The sequence below is a fragment of the Stegodyphus dumicola genome, chromosome X1, assembly GCF_044657685.1.
Source record: "Stegodyphus dumicola isolate Sdum_Otavi_A_Nest chromosome X1, ASM4465768v1".
NCBI classification, from domain to species: Eukaryota; Metazoa; Arthropoda; class Arachnida; order Araneae; family Eresidae; genus Stegodyphus; species Stegodyphus dumicola.
This window is the reverse complement of record NC_140780.1, coordinates 245732140-245756765: the sequence shown is the minus strand read 5'-3', so window position 1 is coordinate 245756765 and position 24626 is coordinate 245732140. Positions and strand designations below refer to the sequence as shown.

General features: G+C 31.2%; 1 protein-coding gene across 2 annotated transcripts in view; it reads left to right on the top strand.

Moving 5' to 3' along the window:
• The window catches only part of LOC118203385 (solute carrier family 25 member 32-like), a 50651-nt gene that overhangs the window by 12811 nt on the left and 13214 nt on the right, over positions 1-24626 (top strand). Inside the window, exons 3-7 of one of the 2 annotated variants that reach the window (XM_085807384.1) lie at positions 476-564; positions 8909-9072; positions 15091-15204; positions 17859-18004; positions 23969-24309. In XM_085807384.1, the coding sequence (XP_085663510.1) occupies positions 476-564; positions 8909-9072; positions 15091-15204; positions 17859-18004; positions 23969-24116 (661 nt within the window). In that variant the 3' untranslated portion in view covers positions 24117-24309. Of the gene's footprint in view, positions 1-475; positions 565-8908; positions 9073-15090; positions 15205-17858; positions 18005-23968; positions 24310-24626 lie in introns of those variants that run through there. The other variant, XM_035375668.2, reaches the window with a different exon arrangement.

The following is a 24626-nucleotide window of genomic DNA, read 5'->3' as shown; positions in this document are numbered from 1 at the left end:
TATCTCGTTGTTGTGATATTTTTTATAATATGAGTAATACAAATATTAGTGGTAGTAATGCAAATATTAGTGAGTAATACAAATATTCTTTAGTGCATAAATTTAAGTTTATTCATGAACATAAGTGTGTATTTTCAAAATTTCTTGCCCATAATTTATTTTTGAGTTATGGTTTCATTTCATGCATTTTTCTTAACTGATATGTCATATATCAGGAATAGGTCAAAATTTTGCATCAATAAGGTCTACAGCAATGTCATGTGCAACTGAATTTATTTTGGCGTTTCTGTGTAATTTTAGTTCCCCCTCCACCATTTTTCTCGAGTGTGGCATTTACACTTATGCAGCCTTTCTTCCGGAAATTACGTTAATTAGAAGAGACATTTTTTTGTGCAAATGATAAAGAGTTTAAAAAAAAATCTGTGTTGAATGTATTATTGGTGTGTTGCTTTATGTATTTGTTTGGTTTTTACAGTTACAATGCAATCAAAACTTGGATGTTAGATGGCAATACTAAGAAGACTTTAAGTGCTGGAAGTCATATGTTAGCAGCTGCTGAAGCAGGTTTGCTCATTTTGTAGCATTTGTGTTTCTAGAACTGCTGAAATATTATATTGTGTAAATTTATTTACTTTACAGTTAATATATCTGTTCTATTCATTATGAGTAATTTGAATTATTTGTATTGCTAATAAACCATTTTTTATACATTTAGAAATGATAATTTTTTAGGTTAGTGCAGAAAAATGTATGGCTAATCTTTGGAATATGGTAACAGGTAGTTTGGCGACATTTTGGTAAAGCAATAAAGGTTACTAGCTAGGACTTTAGCAGTGTATATGGATAAATAGTCAAGAGTGTGCGCAATGCCATTTTTGTGCAATTCTAGGATGTTTTTTAAGTGAAAATATGTCGACGTGTACATGGATGATACCGTGTATGTGCAACTCAGTGCACATACACAATGTATGTGAATGCAATTTAACACGGCAAGCAGTGGTCGATTCTGCACTTTGTCCCAATTTCGCACCTAATCTTCGTCATGATTAAGCACTTTTATTCCATAAAAGTTCTAGCATAAGCGTAATTCGGCTAGCAGATTGTTGGAAAAAAATGTTGGAAATGTTGAGTTTAAAAAAAAAAAAAAAAAAAAATGCCTTTACTTCGAGAAAACAAAATGGCGTCCAAACAAAAACTAGCAGGTTGCTGTACCATATTTTCGCCAAAAAATCACCAAGTTACCATAATCCAAAGATTAACCAAATGTATTATTATTTTCCTACATTTCATACAGTGCCACATAATAGTTTAAAAAATCACATTAAATTAGCAGACTGGCATTTCAGAGCACAGTTTGTACCTAATCACTTATTGTACTAGCAGATTTTTTTGGCAAAGGTATATTTTAATTCTGATTTTTACTAATAGTTTCATTAATTAATTTGCTGTACTGTTATATGAGTATTGCTATATGAATATGTGAAGTATTGCATATATTTTGGGCTAATCTTTGGAATATGGTAACAGGTAGTTTGGCAACATTTTGGTAAGGCGATAAAGGTTACTAGCTAAGACTTTAGCAGTGTACATGGATAAAGTCAAGAGTGTGCACAATGCCATTTTTGTGCAATTCTGGGATGTTTCTACTTCCTTGTACGAAGTAAAAAGGAAGTATTGTAATCGCGAAAAGTTTCAGGTAGCATATTTCAACGAAAATATCCATTTTGACCGCTATCGAATGCAATTTAAAGATGTTTTTGCGTGATATCTGTACGTAAGGACCGAATAAAATACTCTTTTTCCTTCAAAAAAACTATAAAACTGCTTTAAAATTAATTCTAAAGAGAATTTTTCGTGGAGTCTGTACGAACGTATGTAGGTACGTATGTACGTATCTCGCATAACTCAAAAACGAGTAGCCTCAGAACGTTGAAATTTTGTATATAGGACTGCTATAACATGTAGATGTGCACCTCGTATTTTGGCTGCAATTGGCCTCACCAAACGTATATAAATATATTTATATATATATCCACTCTGTTACCCGGCTCAGTAATCTAAGTTTCTTTACTCTTATATGTTTGTAAATTGTACATTTTTTGCTTTAAAAATGATTGAATTATGTTGTTTTTATCTTCCGGTTAAGGATTTTATGCCTTTAGTAAATCTGTGTGCAATATTTTTAGAATTATCAGCAATTTTAAAGTTGTTTAATTGCCGCTAAGCCTGTTTTTAATGGTGGCCATTGATGTTTACATTTGAAACAGGAGACTAGTGGATTTGTTGCCAATCTAGAGAAACTTAGCTTCGCAACAACAAAGATAACGCATTCATTTATTATTGCCAATTAAATCATGCTTAATTCTTTCTGGAATTTTTTCGAGGAAATAAGTGTTTGAGATTTACTTCGTAATTTTTAATATAGATATTTTGAGTTTTTATGTATTTTTGCCTTCTCGCGAAGGGAGAACTGAATTAATTAAATAAGAAATACTCAATCATCTGTGAAAAACTGTTTTTTTTTTTTGTTTGTTTGCTAAATTTCTTTTATACATCATTCTAGCTTTATTATAGTATTTGAATAGAACATGTGGCAACGATTAGATAATTCTTTTCTTTAAATGATATAAATTTTGTGCATTATGAGTTATAATATGAACGAAATACATAAGTTAACTGTTATATAATTATTGGATTATATAACAGTTAACTTAGTTTCAGTTACATAATTATTATATAAGTTAACTGTTATATAATTATTAATACTGTTAAGTGAATCTAGTGCCAGAGTGTCGCTATGGTAAACAAATACTAGAGTGAATTTTAAAGAATGCATTTATTTTATTGTGGTTTATGCGCTGTTGGCGAAGTAGATTTAATTCAATCCAATAAGTTTAAATGAAATGCAAGAAAAAATGCGTATAATTTAATATTCCAATACAAGGAAGTCATGTGGTGTACACATCAGATTTTTTAAAATTATTTTGTGATATTGCTCTTAAACTGAATTTTATGGTTTAAGTGCGAAGAACATGATATTTAATAAATAAAGGTAACCCACAAAACGTTAAAAAAAAAACCGCTCCTTTGGGCGTAAATGTAAAATCTGAAAGCTTTCAGATTTTATTTATTTCTTTATATGCCAACAAGACTTCCTTTTTTATAGCTCCACAATGTGCCTGAAACGTTTTAGGTCTAAATTCGTACCAAATGGAAACCTAAGGAAAATAGTCTCCAAATCACCAGTAAAATGCTTATTTCCAGTCACTATTTGTTTAAAAAAGTCTGCGTTTATTCTCGCTTCACAGCAAAGCTTTATTTTTATTCTTTGCTCAGCTTTTGGAGACATGACAGTAGATATTTTCTGGATTAAAGCAAACGATTAACTGATATGAAATTCTATTTCTAAGCAGACGATATTTTAGAAAAAGTAAGTTCAAATGTCATAGTAATAAATGCCGACAATTACGATTGAGCAGGTTTGCTGGAATTTGTTAAAAAATGAGTTTCTTATCTTTGTATTAACGCAAAACTATGTCCTCCCCCTTTTTTTTTGAATCGCTGAAAGTGTAAAAATCGGGTTTTATGTTGCCAATTTTCTGAATAAAGCTACGTTTTCCAGAACTCGATACAATCTAGTTTTTGCATCATTCTGAAAGAATTGTTTTCTAAGGAAAAAAAAAGTAATTTACCTTATCAGTCTTCAAAGTTCATGTACCAAATTCTCTTTTCACACAATTGTTGTGTACTAGTAGTTCATCCTGGCATTTGACAAACCTGCATTGTTGTTTGTTTTCATGAAGAAATGATGTGCTACATAACAACCTTCTTTCTCTCTTTTTTTTTTTTAAATCATAAAATTCTCGAAAAGTATTTAAGTTATTGCATCGTCTCTGTGAAAGAAAGAACGGCCTTGAAAGAATCTCTCAGCATGACCTAGAACAAAAGAAGATATTACTTGGGAATGCTTTCGCTCTCTCTGCGATTTCTCTCACCTCCTCCATTAACAGATCTATACAGCAGATCATTCAAACAGTGATTCCGTTTCCGTGTGTATCGTAAGCAATCTCAGAACCTAATTTTTGTGCGAGTTCCAGTTGACTTCAATTTACGGGTACAGTCAAATTTCAGTTAATTGGTTTGTGTTTGGTTTGGTTTATTTGATGACAGCAAGTCACGCAAGAATCTGTCGGTTGATCTTTACAATATGGTAACTGGTAGTTTGGCGACATTTTGGAGGCGATAAAGGTTACTACCTGGCACTTTGGTAATAATGTGAGCAGTACTCAGTTCCGATTACGCATTATTTTGTGTGAGGGAAATGAGAGAATGAGAGATCATGGGATATGTCATGTGATATTAATGGACGAATTACGGTTTTTTAATCGGAAAAGGGGGGAAATCGGGAAAAAATCTGGAAATTTTGTATTTGGCTTTATTCTGTGTTGTGTGAAACAGTGTTCGTGAATTTTTGGATCCCATGGCCGTAACTAAAGTGAATTCGAAATGGGTATTTATGTATGTATTAATTTAATGTATGTGCTCATTTATATTTTAAGTAGTGTTTTTGAATTTAATTATATTTTAATTAAATGATAGTTATTTTGTGAATTTTATGTTTGTAGGAATTTGGTATACGTTTTAGTTGAAGTAAACGTGCATGGAAATAATTTAAATATCTGACACTAAGTATTTGTAAATGGTTGCGGTATGAATTCGTTGGTGACGTGTATAATGTAATAGATGATTTAGAGGTAAAAGTTTTTGGATATTTTATTTATTTTATATGTGGAAATGTTCATTACTTTTTCGCGATCAGGTAATTTCATATATGTTCTTTTTACCGGGTTTAAAGATAGAGAAAATTGTCATGTATTTTCGTGAAATTTTTCTAATTTATGAGAAAAAAGCAGTGTACATGGATATAGTGAAGAGTGTGCGCAATGCCATTTTTGTGCAATTCTGGGATGTTTTTTAAGTAAAAATAAGTCGACGTGTACATGGTTTAGTGATATTTTAATTAAATGATAGTTATTTTGTGAATTTTATGTTTGTAGGAATTTGGTATACGTTTAAGTTGAAGTAAACGTGCATGGAAATAATTTAAATATTTGATACTAAGTATTTGTAATGCTTGTGGTATGAATTCGTTGGTGACGTGTATAATGTAATAGATGATTTAGAGGTAAAAGTTTTTGGATATTTTATTTATTTTATATGTGGAAATGTTCATATTTGGAAAGGGTAAATACTTTTTTGCGATCAGGTAATTTCATATATGTTCTTTTTACTGGGTTTAAAGATTGAGAAAATTGTCATGTATTTTCGTGAAATTTTTCTAATTTATGAGAAAAAAGCAGTGTACATGGATATAGTGAAGAGTGTGCGCAATGCCATTTTTGTGCAATTCTGGGATGTTTTTTTAAGTAAAAATAAGTCGACGTGTACATGGTTTAGTGATATTTTAATTAAATGATAGTTATTTTGTGAATTTTATGTTTGTAGGAATTTGGTACACGTTTAAGTTGAAGTAAACATGCATGGAAATAATTTAAAATATTTGATACTAAGTATTTGTAATGCTTGCGGTATGAATTCGTTGGTGACGTGTATAATGTAATAGATGATTTAGAGGTAAAAGTTTTTGGATATTTTATTTATTTTATATGTGGAAATGTTCATATTTGGAAAGGGTAAATACTTTTTCGCGATCAGGTAATTTCATATATGTTCTTTTTACCGGGTTTAAAGATTGAGAAAATTGTCATGTATTTTCGTGAAATTTTTCTAATTTATGAGAAAAAAGCAGTGTACATGGATATAGTGAAGAGTGTGCGCAATGCCATTTTTGTGCAATTCTGGGATTTTTTTTTAAGTAAAAATAAGTCGACGTGTACATGGTTTAGTGATATTTTAATTAAATGATAGTTATTTTGTGAATTTTATGTTTGTAGGAATTTGGTACACGTTTAAGTTGAAGTAAACGTGCATGGAAATAATTTAAATATTTGATACTAAGTATTTGTAATGCTTGCGGTATGAATTCGTTGGTGACGTGTATAATGTAATAGATGATTTAGAGGTAAAAGTTTTTGGATATTTTATTTATTTTATATGTGGAAATGTTCATATTTGGAAAGGGTAAATACTTTTTCGCGATCAGGTAATTTCATATATGTTCTTTTTACCGGGTTTAAAGATTGAGAAAATTGTCATGTATTTTCGTGAAATTTTTCTAATTTATGAGAAAAAAGCAGTGTACATGGATATAGTGAAGAGTGTGCGCAATGCCATTTTTGTGCAATTCTGGGATGTTTTTTTAAGTAAAAATAAGTCGGCGTGTACATGGTTTATGTGTATGTGTTATTTTGAAAAACGCGTAAGGAGTATGGTATTGTGCACTTTTTCCCAATTTTGCAGTGAATATTTATCATGATTAAGCAGTTTTGTTAGATAAAATTTCTAGCATAAGTGTAATTCGGCTAGTAGATTGTTGGAAGAAGTGTTCAGTAGATAAAAAGAAAAGAAACATGTCTTTACTTCGTGAAGACAAAATGGCGGCGGGAAAAAAAAAAATAGAGGGTTGCTGTAGGAGAGTTGGTCGCCAAATTTTCGCCAAAAAAACGCCAAGTTACCATAATGTAAAGATCAACCGAGAATAAAGCATTGTAAATTTTGCAGCTTGAAACAGATTTATTCACATAAATTCTTTACTGAAAGCTTAGTACACACACACACACACCAAAAAAAAAAAAAAAAAAAAAAAAGCTATAAAAGACATTATTTTTAATGATATTTGGAATAGATAATAACAAATTAAAATACTTATCTGAATCTGTGTTTATTAATCCTAAAATACTAAAGTTGGGGGTAAAAATATTCCCAAACTGTTGTAAATTTTATGACAGAGCATGTGTATTTCCGGAATTGCTTGTTAAAAACTTTGTGTATTAAAATATTCCTAGTAGAAACATTCATTGTTGTGTAATAATAACTGAAAGAGATAGTAACATGCATATTAAAAATATATATATATATGTCATTTAGGTACAAGAAGGGGTGGAATCAAGTGTATGCATAAATTTTACTTGGCTGCTGAGGTTTAGGGTTAATACAAATGGACAAATTTTTATTTATGCATATCAAAACCCTAAGATTTTGCTTACATCAGATTTTGTCTCAAAATATTTTGCTTGAATCTTATAAAATTTTAATTGCTTGTGTGATATCAAGTTACATAAATTATTTATCTCGGAAACATAAAAATGACTATTTTGCCGATTTCATCTCGGATGCTTGAATTCTTTAAAACATCTTTCTTTTAATAAGGCGAACAAACAATTTGAAGTATGTTTAGAAATGACAGTTTCTTGATGTAATTTTCTTTTACTCACCATATCTTCCTCCATGTTTTATTTTATAGGAATCATTATTATTGCTACTTAGATGAGGTATCAAGGTTAAATATTACACCATGCATTTCGGTCTTAGTATCTGAACTAACTGCAATATATTTTGGTCTTTTGTACATCTCAAAACTCTTGTCAGAAAAAGTTTATAATTCAAACTTGTGTAGTACTCAGAAGGAGTTAGAAGCCGTCTGCAACACTAAGGAACTGGTAATAGTTAACGTTCTCAAGTTAAATGTACACTTAACGAGTCGTGGATATGAAATCTTGTACTGCTGGGTCCCCGGGCATCTGCATAAAGGGTAATGAACAGGCAGGTATCACAGTGAAATCTGCTTTTAAACTATCCAGTCACCTCATCTCTTTTAGAGATATCTGTACTGTCGTCAGAGAGAGAATTGTAAGAAAATGGCAGCGACTTTGGTACATTCAGATTCATAACAAGTTGAGAAGTTTAAAGCCTAGACTTGAGCTTTGGGGTTCTACTAGAAATCGTAAGGAGGAAGTTCTTGTGACTCACCTTAGAATTGGTCACACTAGAGTGACACATAACTACCTTTTGAAAGCTGAGAATGAGCCTGTTTGTTTAAATTGTAATGTTTGTTTATCAGTCCATCATATTTTAATTGAGTGTTCATGTTTTAATAGTCTTCGTCAGAAATATTTTAATAGCTGTGACTTACCTTTCAACCGTTTAATTGGAAGAGGGATCATCTGTAATTAATTTTATTATTTAAAAGAGACTGGCTTTTACTATCTAATCTAATTTAGAAAATTGTATTTTAATGTTTACCACTTGTGTGCTTTTACCTTGTTTTCATGTGACTTCATCCTCTGGATTTGGTACATTTGTCCACCTTCCTATTTTATTTAGTAATAATTTACTTTGAAGTCATCAAATTATATCATACTCTCAGTTGGCCCATTATAATCATCTTTGATTTTGTGTAAATAATCTCACTCACTCAAGGTGTTAAAAAGTTGTCATATTACTTTCATAACAGGAATTTAATTAGAAAAAATGAGAAAAAACTATAAAATTTTGCAACATTTAGTTCTTCTTTTGACAAAAAATTAAGTATTGATTTCAGCTCTATGTATTTGTGATAAATTCTTCTTTATTTAAAATGTTTTTGCCAGCATAAGTGATAAAAGCCATTAAATCAGCTTATAATTAATCACATTTAGTGTTTGCTTTGTCTGAGATTTTCTATATATTTCTGTATGTATTTGAGGAAGCATTGTAAAAACAGTTTTTGTGTAAAGTCTAATATAATATTGGCTACCAGTTTAAAAGCGTAACGTGCTAAATCTTACTTCAGTTCCTGACAGACAGGAGGTATATCAAATATATTTAACACTGTTATACTTAAATATTTGTTTTGCAGTATAGTATTGTGTGTAAAAATAACCATATGTATCATTTATTATAATGCATTGATGCTTGATGGTAAAATTAAATAGTTGTTTTTCTAATATGAAATCTTATTTTTTTTTAGGTGTAATTACACTTTTTATTACTAATCCAATATGGGTGGTCAAAACAAGAATGTGTTTACAGTATTCTACAACTGTAGGCTTGCCACCATCCAAACATTATACTGGGATGCTAGATGCTCTAGTGAAAGTATATAGACATGAGGGTATTCCCGGCATGTATAAGGTAAATTTTGTTTTTGATTGCCTTCTTCTTACCCCCCCCCAAATGTAATTTATTTTTGAAAATATTCCGACATATTTTTAAAATTTTAAATATCTTATTGTATCTTAATTTCAATTCTGTTTTACAGCCTGTAGGGTTTTAATTTATATTGGTCTTCATAAAAGCAACAAATGGAAATAGTATGTTCAGCTATAAAAACAGCATTATAGCCATTGTTAGTTTCATAGCTGAATATGCGTATATATGTAAGATGTGCATGTGTGCCTAATAGCCTGCAGGAAACATTTTGCAAGCCATTTTATAACTAAGAAACATGTTACTATAAAAACAACTTTTTTGTGTGTGTGTGTGTGTGTGTGCGCGCGTAAAGTCTGTGTCTTTGCACTACAGATTTTAGGAAGAAAGTCAGAATGGGTTGAATTTTGTGAAATAACATCGTGTAAGTAATGGTAAATGTTTGGGGAGAAAAATGATGTCTTGAAAGGGGCTGGTTTGGGGGAAAAGGATGTCTTGAAAGGGGCGGGGTGTAGTCAGAGCCCTAAAAGTAAATTTTTCTATCGTGTTACCTATGGGTGTGGTATTGGAGTGAAGCAACTATATCAGTAATTGGATGGCCAGTGGTCATTTTTGTTGAGAATGATCACATTCTGTATATGCCGTCACAATACTAGATTTCTGTCACTGCTCATCCAGCTTGTTTTCTGCTCATCAGCTTGCTTTCAACTCTGTAGTGTTAAGAAGAGCTGTATCTGAAAACTGTTTACATGCGTGCATACAAGTCAATTGTACACAAGATGACCAGTCGTTTATGTTTAAATATTTTTATGAATAATGCTACACAAGTTTTCTGGGGCTATCATTGTTGCCTGTTAGAATCGGGAATACTGCTTTTTATAGAATGGCCATCAGGATTACTGATATTGTACCCCATTGAACATGTATGGAATACAATTAATTTCTGTCCATGACTGCCTCCTGAGAGGAGTCATGGACAGAAAGTGTGAGCTAAGAATGCTTCTGCATAAATGAGCAGAAATATCCTGAATTGCCATAAATTCTTGGCATAAATTGATGCTGTTGGGCACGTGTTTCCTGCAGAAGATATCATGTTCTATATATAGACAGACCTCTTTACCACTGTCGTTTAATGGTCATTTTCTTTATATTTCCTATTGCTAAAACTAAAAACTAAACTCAACAGCAACAGCCCTAGTGGGCCACGGCCTGCAGTGTCCCAAAATCTGCTTTCTTGACCTTGGGCCTTGGAGTGATTAGCATATGCCCTGGGCAAGTGGTCAGCTTGTCGCAGGAACCCCGATGTTTAGTCCCTAAGTGAACTTGGTACTCATTTTATCAACCCATTCAAGAGATGAAAGGCTTAGTCAACCTTGCCCAGCCCGGGAATTGAATCCCGGACCTGTGGTATAGCTGCACGATGTACCAGCCACATATTTCCCATTGCTAGTTTTTTTTATTACATCCATCATATGTGAAAGTTTCAAAGAGTTAGAATAAATACTTTTCTTTTTATCCTTTTTTTTCCACTTTATTGCTTAACTTTTGGACATGACTATAAATTAACAGTTAAGTTTTGTAAGTTGCTTGGGTAGATATTTTAACAGTGAAAGTAAGTGGCAGTCTGGTGCTGTCCGATGAAGACCAGTGTGAGCCTGATTAGGCATATAGTCAAGCACTGGTTCAGAACTGTCACCTGATTCACCGAACTGCTCTCTCAGGATGGTGCGGTAGCTGGATGCATTGCCTTGTGGGGACAGACAATTCATGTTATATTGCTGCCTAAGTTTGAAAAAAAAAAAAAATGGACATAAATTTATTGCACAATTGCTCCAATTTTTGATACATTATGAGAGGCGTGCTCATGTAGTAGTTATCAGAATTAATTTTTAAACTTTATATTTTCCTTAAACATTTTATAAAATAATCAGTTTTAGCGAATATAAATGTTGACTTACCTCAAATAATATATGTCAGAAATATCCTGTCACAGATTTTATTTAATACAACATATGAATAAATATAAATGTTTTCTCGATTTCAAATTGTCCTACAAATTCTGTCCATTGGTTAACTGATGATTGGACATTGTTATTGCAATCAATGTTATATGATCATTTATTACTTCTCCATGTTTCTTCATAAATTTCATTAATTGGAAAATTTCACTTTTTGTTTGTAGTACCTGAAAACCTTCAAATTGGTGATTGTCATAATAAAAGTTAATTAGTGTCTGCTATGCTCTTCTGGCAATATATCATGAGATTGGTAACTGAAGACATGTTGTTCCAATAAATTGTGTCGTTTCTTTCGCATGCTGACTAAATTAAGCTTGAATTATAATAGTTTATTTATTATACTTATGTCTATTTTCTGCACTTGTTTAAGGCTCATTTGTATCCCAAATAAATAAATTACCACATGTACTTAAAGCATACCCAGTGTTACTGCTAGTCATTTTGTGGTTGGACTGGTGACATTTTTGCCTGGCTCTGTGGGACCTTTCTGCTGCCAAGCCCCTCCCTAAATTCTAAAATCTTTGCCATCTTTTGTGTTACAGTGCCTTCTGTAAATTGTAAAGATTTTGCCATCCCTTAATTCTGTTGATTAATGTTTCTTGATATCCTAAGGATTTTGCCTACCCGAAATTATGCCGCTTGGTGCACAGTTCTGGGCTTGTCTGAATAACAAATCAATTGTTCTTAATTTAGACAGCACTAAATGTTTTCATTCAGCTGAGAGTATCATTAATAAAATCTGTTTTTTTGCATGTGAAAAGAAATTTAGGTTAAATTTATCTTCACCAATGTACTCAACACTTCGCAGTGCATTTAGTGAAAGTCTGTAATCATAGCCAAGCATAAAGTCAACGTAAAAGGTTACTGTGCTGTTTGGTATTCCGTTACTAATCTTTTACTAAAAAAAGGGGGGGAGGGGGACTTAAACATTGCTGTCCTTTCTCAAGCTGCTGTATGTTGATAGTATGTGGTGTTGAAAGCAGATTATTCAATAGGTGTAAAATCAACAATATTCAATGTAGAATGCTTCAGTTTGAGATATATGCCAAACAGAAAGGTGGCAATGGAGGAGTTAAGTTATTGGTGATATTGATTTATGCTAATCAATAATTGTTTCTTTCATATGGAGGAGATTTATAAGTGCCAAAGTGAAATTAAGAATTGAGACTGTCTGCATGTTTTGTTATGAAAAAATGTAAAACATGCATAAAGCATTCAGGAGGAAAATGCTTGGAAGTCTGGATTTAAATCATTCCAAATATTGGATGTCTAGATTTCAGACTTTTCAGTGTAGTTCTCAATCATTTGCCCCCCCCCTCAAAAAAAAAAAAAAAAAAAAAAAAAAAACACTTTCAGTGATCTAAATGAAATTTCCATTATATGCATGCATTTTTAGCAGTTTTTGTTGTATTCCAACTTTTTGAAAACTGAAGGTGTTTGAAAATTTGGACACTTAAAAATATAATATGCTGGAGAAAGATAACTATGCAATAATAGTAAAAAAAGGTCAGCTTTAAAATTAGAAAATTAAGGCTTACTAATAAGCCCCCGACTCTAATGAATTGAATAAGCGAACATGTGAAACTTTCTATGGTGTGAAATACATGGGAATGACAATGGGAGAATAAAAAGTAGAGAATAAATTCAACTTTAAAGTTGTGCATCCATTTTGGAACTTGGTGATGTTAGAGGTTTTGTAGCGAGGCAGAAGACAAAGCAGCTCCATTTTGCATCTCTACGGATGGAAACAATAATACCGATTCAAAATTGTATCCAATTGTTGTTTTTTATTTTAATCCAGTTTCTTCAGAAATTGAGTGTAGTTTACTTTCTGTTCCCAACTTAGAAGGACATTTAACAGGTTTTAATATAGTACAGCTAATTAATAAAATTTTAAACGAAAATGCAATTTATCTGGATAATTGCTTAGCAGTTGCAGAAAAAGGAGCAGCTTCTTTACCAATAAATGTCGACGAACATTGTTGGTATTTATTATTATCTTGAGAGGAGTTCTAAAATCTGTCACTGTTAATAGTATTTGCATGAAAACTGATTAAAATATTATTTTTTGTTAAAAGATGCAAATAATAAAAATGTTTTCTACAGGTAAGTATTTTTCTACTGTTTGCGTTTAAGAATTAATAACTGAACTTTCAGATATTTGTTTAAAGTTAATTCGTTATTAAAAAATATACTTTTATCATTTGAAAAGTCGTTTAGTCATTGAGAAAAATCTCCTGATTTCTATTAAAAAAATCGGTACTATTCAGTTTTGAGGGCCATAAAAATTCGCCAAACTATTCTTGATGCCAGTGCTGCCAAAAATAATTGTGGCAACCCTAACGCAAGAAAGGAAGTATAATAGTAAATAACTATCTAAGATGGATGTTTTAATTTAGATGAAATGTTAATTTTGTATAATACTTTTTTATTATTATAATTTATACAAGAAAAGCTAAACATGATTGAATGGAAGCATAAGAATAAATAACTATTTCAGATCATTTTTATGATTTATATAAAAATTGCTAAACATAACTGAATGGATGCCTGCATTGCTATTTTGCTACCGAGTTATCAAGCATAATTTCACCTTGTTGGTTGTTCAAACATAATTTTCTATAATGAATGATACCTTTTCTATGAAAAAGTTCTCGGTAAAGTGCAGAATCGCCCACTTATTTGTTTGCCGCTTTTTACAAGGGCAAAAACAATTGGATTTTTGTCAATTTTCTTTTACTTTTTATGTGAAAATAGGTCGATGTGTACATAGATAAAGTCAAGGGTGTGCACAGTGCCATTTTTGTGCAATTCTGGGATTTTTTTTAAAATGAAAATAGGTCGATGTGTACATGGATACCGAGTATGTGCAATTCTTAAAAAAGCGTCAAGCAGTGGGTGATTCTGCACTTTACTCGAAATTCTATTGCAGACTTTTCGTCACGGGCAATTCCCAAATTGTTGAATCCAAAGGATATCAAAAAAGGATTTAAAAATTAAACTAGTATTTCAATGACGTCATAAGGAATATAGAACTATATACACTTATATAAACTTACGCAACCTGAAATCATCGCGTACGCTAGATTTGGCGCGCTGTTAAATGGGCGCGTTTGTTAGATTTGGCGCTTTTGTGTATACATTTTCGCTGCAATATTTTACGGTCCTCAAAACAGAATAGTACCAAAAAATCTCCTGATTTTTGAGTGTCTTAGGTTGGCAAGTCTGCTAATGACTTCATCTATGTTAGTTTCTGGAATTACCTGGGAATTTATAAAATCACTCATAATTTGTGGGTATAATTGTTTCCTGAAGCTTTTTATTTGTTGATGTTTTTATTTTGGTTCTCAAGTCTTCAGTATTGTTTATTGCATTGCATATATTATAGTCTTCCAAAAATCTCTAAAATGTGGGCCAAATTCCTTACTAGTTGCCTTGATGGCCTGATTCATTATTGTACTAATATAATAGAGTTTAAAAGTAGCTATCAGTGTTTGATCCATGGGTTCTATGAGGCAGATAGTATTGGGAAAGAAAACACAACATTGATGTCCAGGTATAAATTCTACAGAGATTTTTGGGTGTCCTGAAACATTGTCTAAGATTAAAAATGCCTTAAATTGTAAATTTTTATCTTTACTGTATTGCTTAATTACTGGTATAAAATGAAAAGTAAATCATCAAATATTAACGCAATAACCAATTCAACAAGTTGTTTTTCTGCTCTGTATGCATAAAGAAAATTCTTGTAGCATTACGTTTTAAATTTTGTACGCTATGCATCATTAATAAGTTCAGTAACATTTATTCCTTCGCACATACCATGTCAGTGGAGTTTGGGCTCCAAACCTCACTTTTATCAGTGTTATTAGGAGTGACTGCTTGGAAGTGAAAGACAAATGCAATATCGACAAAAATCTTTAAAAAATTGAATTTTTAAAAATATGTAATAGCAAATATTAATAAAATGGTTTCTTATATTTAGGGTCTTGTCCCTGGAATGTTTGGGGTTTCTCATGGAGCTCTACAGTTTATGGCTTATGAAGAAATGAAAAAGAAGTATATAAGCTATTATCAACTACCAGTTGATGATAAATTAGTAAATATTCCATATCCTCCTTTTTAATCTTTTTCCATATTCACCTAAATGTTGTGTAGCCTCATAAATAATTTTATGTATTATTTTATGTTTTATTTTGAATTACAAATTTATTCCATGTATATATTTATGAATTAATTATAATGCTCAAAGAATTCATGCCAGTTTGGGAGTGAAGTCTAAAATATGCTTTAAGTAATTGAAAGAACATCATTGAAATTTTTATGATTAGAAATGCTTAAATTTTTTAAAACTGCAATTCTTATTTTTCTTGAAACCAAATAATACTTTTTAATAAATTTATTTGGGGGATACAGGTTGTTAATTGAATGTAATGATGGCCGAAGGTATTCTTCTAAAGGACAGCTAAAACTTCAGTTATTTTATGAAGGATATTTTTGGAAGAAAATGTATTGTGTTCTATTCCATTTATTTTATTAAAGTGCAAATATTTATCCTGTGGAGTAAGTATAATTTCTAATCTGTTATATATGCTGTAAAAATTCTTTTATGAGTTTCATATTTTCCATGTATGCATTCTAAAACACGATTGACATACCAAGGAGTTTTCGAGTTGTGACAAAATTTGGTACACATATATGTGCACTTAATGGCAGAATAATAGAAAAGATTAGTTCCAGAAAAAGTGGATCCTTTATTTAAGAAGAACTATACAAAATGAGTAATTCAATAAGGCATTAGTAAGTGCATCTCTTGACACATCTATTCATAGCAGCAGATGGTGTTCCATGAAATTTCTTGCTAGCTATCAGGTTATAATTTGCTAACATTCTGGATTAATTAGAGTGTTTTCCCATGAACCCCAAAATATGCTGCATGGAGATAGGTCTAATGATCTAGCCAAGAAAATATTTGGCGAGCACAAAACAATTAATAGAAATGCATGCTTTGTGTGGCCAGACATCTTTTTTAAAAGTATGCCTAGCAGAGCAGGAAAGGAATAGCAACAAAACAGGTTGTAAAATTTTTTCAACAAACCTCTGTGTTATAAGGGGGCCCTAAGTCAGTGGTCTCAAACTGAAATTGCACATGGGCCAAACTCACAATCTAAAAGTAGCTAATGGCCTGCAATTGAAAAAAAATAAATAAATAAAAAAATAAAATAAAATAAAATAAAACAAAATAATTTTTTCTAATAACTAGATTGAGCAAAAATTAGTAAATGTTTGTCGAAACATGCATATACTTTTTTATATTACCAGAAACTAGTATAGACTGTAAATGCTCGTCAATCAGTCTGATTCTTTTGTTAGATTTATTAAGTTTCAAATGCGGAAAATACTGTTCAAATATAAAAGTATTCCCAAACAAAGTGCTTATTTTTATAACAAAAAATCACAACTGAGGGTATTTGTCTTTTGATAAGTGCAAAAAAAGATTTATCAAATGTAACCTTAAATTTTTGAATAAGATATTGTGTAAATTAATTAGCTTCATCTGTAAATTTTTAGGGGCATTACTTAACATTCATTTATAATGGCAATGAAAATAATGTAAAATTGGAACAAAAAATTATTAAAAAACTTAAACCTTACCCAAATTCTTGCCATAATAATTAATGTCATAATGATGGCAATTAATTTACTGGAAATGTATTCTCAAGCTGCATAAAATTGCTTTGGGGGCTTCATGGGGCCTGCAGGCTGCCAATTTGAGACGACTTTTGTAAGTGACTAGGAGGAATGAGGTTATCATAAGAGAGTGGATTCCAGATTTTAATTTCCCATTGTCCACCTGTATGGCATGCAGCAGTAAAGGTATATCTGAGCACTGACTTGGGTGTTTCCAGACACATCTACACTGGCCATCAGAACTCAATTCAAAACAGAAACTCATCACTGAAGAAATTCGTCTCCAGTTAGTGCAGTTCCATGTTGCTTGAGCTCAGCACTGCTGCAGTCGCATCAAGGTTGTGCATTGGTGAGGGGTAAAAGCATAGTGGGCAGTATAAGTATATAGACTATTGAGTTAGTTGTTAGTGCTGCTAGCATTCATTTATATGGAGGGTTGCACATCAGATCTTGATAAAGACAAAATGAGTGCTTCAGGAGCCATTCTGAAAATCATTTTGCCATCAAGTTCTTTTGTTACCCTAGACCGACTGCTGCCTGCCATTATTTACCCACTCCTGTCAACTTCATCTAATCACTACATCTCTCTACCTAGATATTGAGTTATTTCTTATATCTCCATCCTGCCTTCTTTTGGTCTCATGCTTAGATTCTGTCATATTATGACATGTGCTCATAATGAGTTCACTTCAGAGAGGCAGTGTTCCATTTGAGGTGGGTAGCTGCACCTAAAATCTAATGGAAATTTACCTTTGAAAATCAAGTTTTGCTTATTAATACGCCATCAATGTGCTCTTATTTGATGTGTTGGAGCTTTGGCTGTTCATTCATTGGATGTAAATTTTAATCATTTGCATATAAACTTGAATGGTAACTTGCATGTTAACTTGAATAATCTGACTGTAATAAAATGCAGTATGCATTTTATTACAATCAGATTATTTTATAGGTGCATCAATTTTTAGTTTTAGATCATATATGTAGGCTAAAAATCTGTTACTGATTCTGTAATGTCTTGATATGTATAGTGTTAGTTATGTTTTCACATTACTTTATTCATAGGGTACAAATCAGTACTTATCATTTGCTGCATTGTCTAAACTGTTTGCTGCTAGTGTTACTTATCCATATCAAGTCATAAGAGCAAGGCTGCAAGATCAGTATAAGGAATATTCAGGAGTACTTGAAGTTATCAAAAAGACCTGGAGGTAAGCTGTTTTTTAACATGATTTTTGTTGTATGTATATTTTTCTACCAGTAATACTATTTAAAACTAGGCTATGTATGGGCCAATTTTGTAAAATTTCTGTATGACAGGTGTCAATGGTAGTGCTTATAAGTAAACAATGTTTAACATAGTTTGCAAACGGTTGAAAATGAAATACAGTAGAACCTTGATTATCCAAGGCAATTGAGACTGTGATCAACCTCAAGTAATTAAAAACTGGGCTAGTAGAGACTGAATTTTAAATCATGCCTGTTTTTCTTTCCACAAGGTTTTTTGAAATTTTGAAATTTAAAAAACAAGTGCACAAATATTAAAAATCATACCTGAACAAAATATTTTGTTAACTAACAATTATTTCTCTTAATTAAACATTTAAATTCCATGTAAGATTTTATTTCCTGGCAAAAAGGTTTGTGAAACAATTGAAATAAAAAATCCCCATGAAAATTTGTGAGGCTTGTGAAATCTTATCAAGTTTCTTTCATACATATTTACACAAGAATTTTTGAAAAAAATTATTGCCCTATTTTATAATCCTATAATTCTGTCAGCAGCTATCTTTCTGTCAATAAAAGATATATAGGACAAGCATCAGGGCATTGCTCTAAAAATAAAAGAACTTGTCATCAACATGGCTGTTTTTTCACCTTATTATATTCACACATTGCTGCTTCATAATCATCTTCAGGATCTCTCTCATCACTGCAATTTTTATTGTCCTCAGGATTTATGGCACAAATGATACCTTCATCTTTCAAAACTTGGTTTGCTGTTTTCTACAGTTATCTATTTCAAAATCCTGTCTTCAGAGCTCACATTTTTTAAACTTGCTTCAAAATTCATTGTCATTTGGTGTCTGTGTATTAGTGTAGCTCCTGTCTTTAACTCATTAAAACCATATATTTTACCCTGATGCACCATAGGAAGCTCACTAAATAACCTATCACTGTTAAGAAAGGTCAAATGATGAATTGCTGATAACAGAAATTGTGATATTATTGATTTTTGTTCTATTCATTATATCTGAAATGATATTACTGTGTTTTCCCAGTTATTTCTTGAAGCTGGTTGCAGACCCAGTTAAGAGACCTTGGATGATAAATAAATCTCTCGCCGTGTCTTGTTTTTAGATATAGATGTAATCACAAAGATGCAAATATATATACATTCATACGGGAGAGGGTTGTTCTGTTTTTTCCAAAGAGAATTTAATTTTAGCAAGTGTACCATCAATGCTAATGGCCACATTTCCTTTCAGCTGGGCCTTAAGTTGCTATTGATAAATATTAATACTGCTTTTGAGCCTAGCATCAGTTTCGTTAGATGCTTTGAAAACAATTATGAAATTGTTCAGTAAACCTAAGCTCAGTTTATTTACTTCTGAAAAAATAAGATAGTTATGCAAGTCATTGAAGCTATTCATTTATCACTGTGCATTTTCAAGCTCATTTGAAAAGGAGGTTTCCCAAAACTTGCTTAGCACATATGCCATATCGAAAGTGTTCGGCGGGGCTAGCTGCATTTTCTTTAACATTTTTTTATTACATTCTTTTTAACTCTTTCTGGCATGCTATCCTTACAAGTTGGAATTTCAGCAGCAACAACAAATTTTGTAAAGATAACTTACCATTTTAATTTTGTGAATGTGCCCGAGACAGACTGGCTGAATGAACAGAGCTTCAAAAAGATTGCTGAAGCAGGCATTGCTGGGAAGTATGTAATAAAAAAATGTAATGGAGTTAAAGATTTTTCCTATAATTAAAAAACACTAGATTCTGTTTACAGTAGCAAATTTAGCATTATCCAGGTTGCACCACAGGGATGCCTGCTACTTTATATTCCCCCCCAAAGCACTTACATGATGATTACATGCATATAAAAAAAAACCCCTCTGTGATCCATTTGAAAATTGATTAAAAATCAGAAAAAGTAAACTAAGTATATCTACAGTTAAGAAAATATAAACTGTCAAACGTAAAGCTAACAAAACTTTTTTTCAGTGAAAGTGAGAGAAAATGGGAGAACTGCTCTAATGAAAATCAAAGAGCTAACTGATAAAATTACCCCTAACCTTCATAAAAAAATTCCAACAATTTCTTAGTTGATAACTAAATCTCTCCCCCAAAAAACCAAAATGGAAACAAGAAAAAATAAAAAAGAAAACAGGAAATGAAATGCAGCTATGCACCCACCTTTCTGTTTTGAATGGACTCGCGGAAGAAAATTCTGCATTGAAACAGCGATACAGTTGTTGGTCTGGTGTTTTAGCGATCCCTTTCTGGGCACAGCAGATGTTGGTCCTTCAATTTTAGGCAAGATTTCAATGTAAAAATTTAAAACTAATATAGAATGAAGAGATCAGTATACAGCCAAGAAAATAACGTAGAAGTTTCTTTTCAAACAATTCCTTTTATATCCTAAAAAGAATCTGGAAGATTTTTTTGTAAAAATGGGGTCTTTAAAAACTAAACATGGCTGAAATGTGTGGACTGTTTTGTATTGTGCTGCCATGTAGCATTAATAAAAAAGGTTAAAAGTAACCTATAAAACCCTATCAATGTTTCTGTGTGTACAGAGGGAATTTTTTTGGTTGTGCCCAGATTGGGCACACTGTGCTGGAAAGGGTTAAATGCACTTCGGATAGTAACCTTCATATCAGAATTAATCAATCTGATTCTTTTTCTAATCTTTGTCAAATGTAAATTTTCTCAACACTGAATTTTATCAGCATTTATTGTAACACTTTATTTTCTCCCATTGCTGGTAATTTTTTCATATACTCCTAACTCCACCATCATGTACCCCCAGAGGTGTATGCATACCAACAGTTGAGAATGTCTCATTTAGAAGGATCACCAGGGAAGCCTGTTTTGTTGACTGCTTTAAATGGAGATGTGTTTTAGGATGTCATATCAAAAAATTCATTGGGACCATCTGTCCTAGTAGAATCCAGAGACATCTGGAAATCCAGCTAGACCAGCTGCTTTCAGCAACTAGATACAAAGCTTCCAGCTCTCCCACATTTACTGGAAGACTTCCAGTTTTTCATCACATCTCCTGGTTTTTAATTTTTAGCCTTTATCAAGGATATTATTTTTCAGCAATAAGTGGGACTTAAATTAAGCAGGTGCCGTGTATTCCACCCCTAATGATTTTCTTCATAATTTTTCATACTTTTATTTGATTCGAATCGTCTTTATATGCTGCAAACATTTGTAGAACTTTTTATGTAGAATCGGCCAATTGTTTAGTCAATTAATATTTGTTATATTATTTTATTTTACTTCAGCATATGGAAAATTGCTGTGTTATCCATACAATAAGTATATTAATTATTAATTTTATTTTCATCATATTTAAAAATACTCTAGTAAACTAGAGCTTCATTTCCAAGCACAGTGTTTTCTGAGTATAAAAGTGTAAGAAAATTACAAAACTAGCCAAAGAACACAAAATTTAGAACATATATTTAAATGTTAATATATTTTACAGTAAAATAGATTATAAATAGTTGTGCAACCTGAATTATCCATTCTAAAGTGAATTTAGTTATCAGAGTTCTTTTGAAATGCTACTGGTTTGGAGTGTGAGAGCTTCTGGTTATGTCATTTTTCAAGGTTGACAAGTATGTAGATACTGTTTCCTGATCAGAGTGCAATCTTCTGCCCTCTGTTGGTAAATTAAATGTGATCTGTTGGTTTTCAAATTTTCTCAATCCTCTAATTCAGCGGTTCTCAACATTTTTGCCTCATGCACGCACACTTTTCAAGCATTGCTGTATGATAATTCCTCCTTTTCCTTTCCGAAACTTTAAAAAAAAAAGGAGCATTTATTTAAATTAAGATAATTTTTTATGTGTTTTATAATTAATTGCTTGTAACATTCACAATTAACAGAAGCTCAAAGCCTTTCTGAAATATTAGAAACGTTTTTTAAACAAAAAAGTTCTTTTTATAATACAAAGATAAAGCAATGTTATTTTAATCAGGAGATCTGTTTTCTCCGAAATAATATTGATGTAAAGTAGGTAGCATTGTGATGATGCTAATAATAAATGCATAATTTTGTAAAAAATAAACTTATGGTTTTGAATTTATCCAATCCTTAAATTGATTACATCTTATCTTTAATACTACTAATACATGTAATGATCTAAAAATTTTTTCAGTTGATGACACACTTAACGCTTAGGGTTTTGTAACAGAGTGATTGAGATTTTAGTTATTATTATATAGGACCTTTTTAAAAAAAGTTGCTGCAAATTTAATAACAGTTTTGTGCATATCAGTTCTCCACTTACTTTATTTTCACATAATGCTTTGATTCCTATATATTTCCATGTTGTGTTTCATGAAAAAGCACATTTTTTCTCATACGTTTACATTGACTGTTTCTAGAATGGGGCCTCTTTTAAATTAAATATTCTGTATTAATACTGACTGTTTTTTTAACTATGTGCTTGTTTTCCATGAAATTTGCCAAGAACATTGTCATATTATTGGCAAAGCAAGGTATTAGAGTTTGCAAAGCCCAAAATTAAATGTAAGTTTTAGCTCAAAGCCTTTAAATGTCCAGTTGTTTCAGTATATCCAATATTTAATTCATTAACTTATTTGGAAAGAAAGTGAAGCTTTGAATATCAGTAATTATTATTTAGAAAGTGAACCTTTGAATATCAGTAATTATTATCAGCAATATTTTATTTTACTTCAGCGCATGGAAAATTGCTGAGTTTATCCACAGAATAAGTATAGTAATTTTATTTTCATCATATTTAAAAATACTTTAGTAAACTAAAGCTTTATTTCCATGCACAGTGTTTTCTGAGTATAAAAGTGAAAGAAAATTACAAAATGAAACTAGTCAAAGAACACAAAATTTAGAACATATATTCAAATGTTAATATATTTTACGGAAAAATAGTATTGTAAATAGTTGTGCAACCTGAATTATCCATTCTAAAGTGAATTTAATTATCAGAGTTCTTTTAAAATACTACTGGTTTGAAGTGCAATAACTTCCGGCTATGTCATATTTCAAGGTTGACAAGTATTTAGATACCAGGCATTCCAGTCCTCCATAACCTACCTACCTAGATTTTAATTAATATAAAAATTAAATTAATATTGTATGTTTTTAAAAAGTGTGTATTGAGTAGTAACAACTAGCAGTAAACAAACACTTTTATTGAAGAAAATTTTATAATCTCACTTTCCAAAGAAAATTTGTAATAGTCACTTAAATCTAAGTAGAATAAATTTTCTTTTTTATTGAAAAACTGGTATTTAAAATCAAAGTTATTTAGTGATCTATCAGATAAAATAGAACTGACACTGTCTATAAAGTTTGAAGCACCAAGGATTTGTTCAACAGTTGTTGATGTAAGTTGAATTTTTCACGAAGCAGCATTATTTGTCTACTAAATTCATGCTTTAATTTAATAAACTTAGAAGTAGCTTATGTAATTATTTAAAAATCTGTAGCATTTACTAGTTCTGTTATATTAAGTTTTCTTATAGGTATCAGTTTAGTTCTTATGAAAGTGGTAGTTGATTGCTTAACAGATGGGTAAATTTCTGTTTGATATGAAAAATTGTATTTAAGGACTTTTGTTTAGTTTCATTTGTGAATGTTTTCCTTACATTCCATGAAGGAAAAGTGACTTTTGTAATCTTTAGATTTGCCTGGAGAATTAAAATTTGAAAAAAGAATTCTATTTGTCTGAGGAAACATTTCAGTGTCGACAGATTCACAAGAGATGAGGTCATTAGTATAAATATTAGTTGGTTTTATGGTCAGAGTTTCTAAAAATTTGCTCTACATTTTAAATCTCACATCAAGAGCTTCAGTTTCTTTTATGTGGTTTGCTCCTCAAATATCTATAATTTGTTTTAGTGTTTTATATAACCTGCTCATGAGACAGGTGCTGTGTCTTTATATTTAGGTATGAAGGTCTTCGTGGTTTTTACAAGGGTTTGCCTGCGTACTTCCTCCATGTAACTCCCAACATTTGTATCGTCTTCCTTATTTATGAAAAACTCACCTATACATCTGAACCAGAGAGAATCTTTCCTGAAGAAGACGTTCTATGACCATTACTTTTTTGTAAACTCTTTAAAAGCTTTTTGTGGACTATGTAAAATATTGTGTATGCTTGGCATCAGTGAGATGGATACCATGTGATAGGAGTAACTATGTTTTTTATAGTTAAATCCATGATTTTATGAAACAGAACTTTGTATTTCTTGTGAATAAAACGGTGATTTTATAAAGGGCTACAAACTACCCTGTGGATGCATGCATTTAGTTACATTTTTCATTATTTAATCATTGTTGAATTATTTTTTAATTCAAATACAATCATACTGTATAATGTGTTTTATGTATCTAAAATTTTGCATAACAAGGTATTTAAACACTTTAATGTTGTAATAATTTAATGTGTGTACTTTTTTCTTTGTGCCTAGTGTTTACTTTGTAAGAACAGTTAATTTATTTAATCCAAAAATATAAAATGAAAATTGATAAATTGGAAATAAGGTAAAAATTTCTATATAGATTTTTCTGTAACTTGAAAAATAGTTTCGTAACAAATTCAGAAT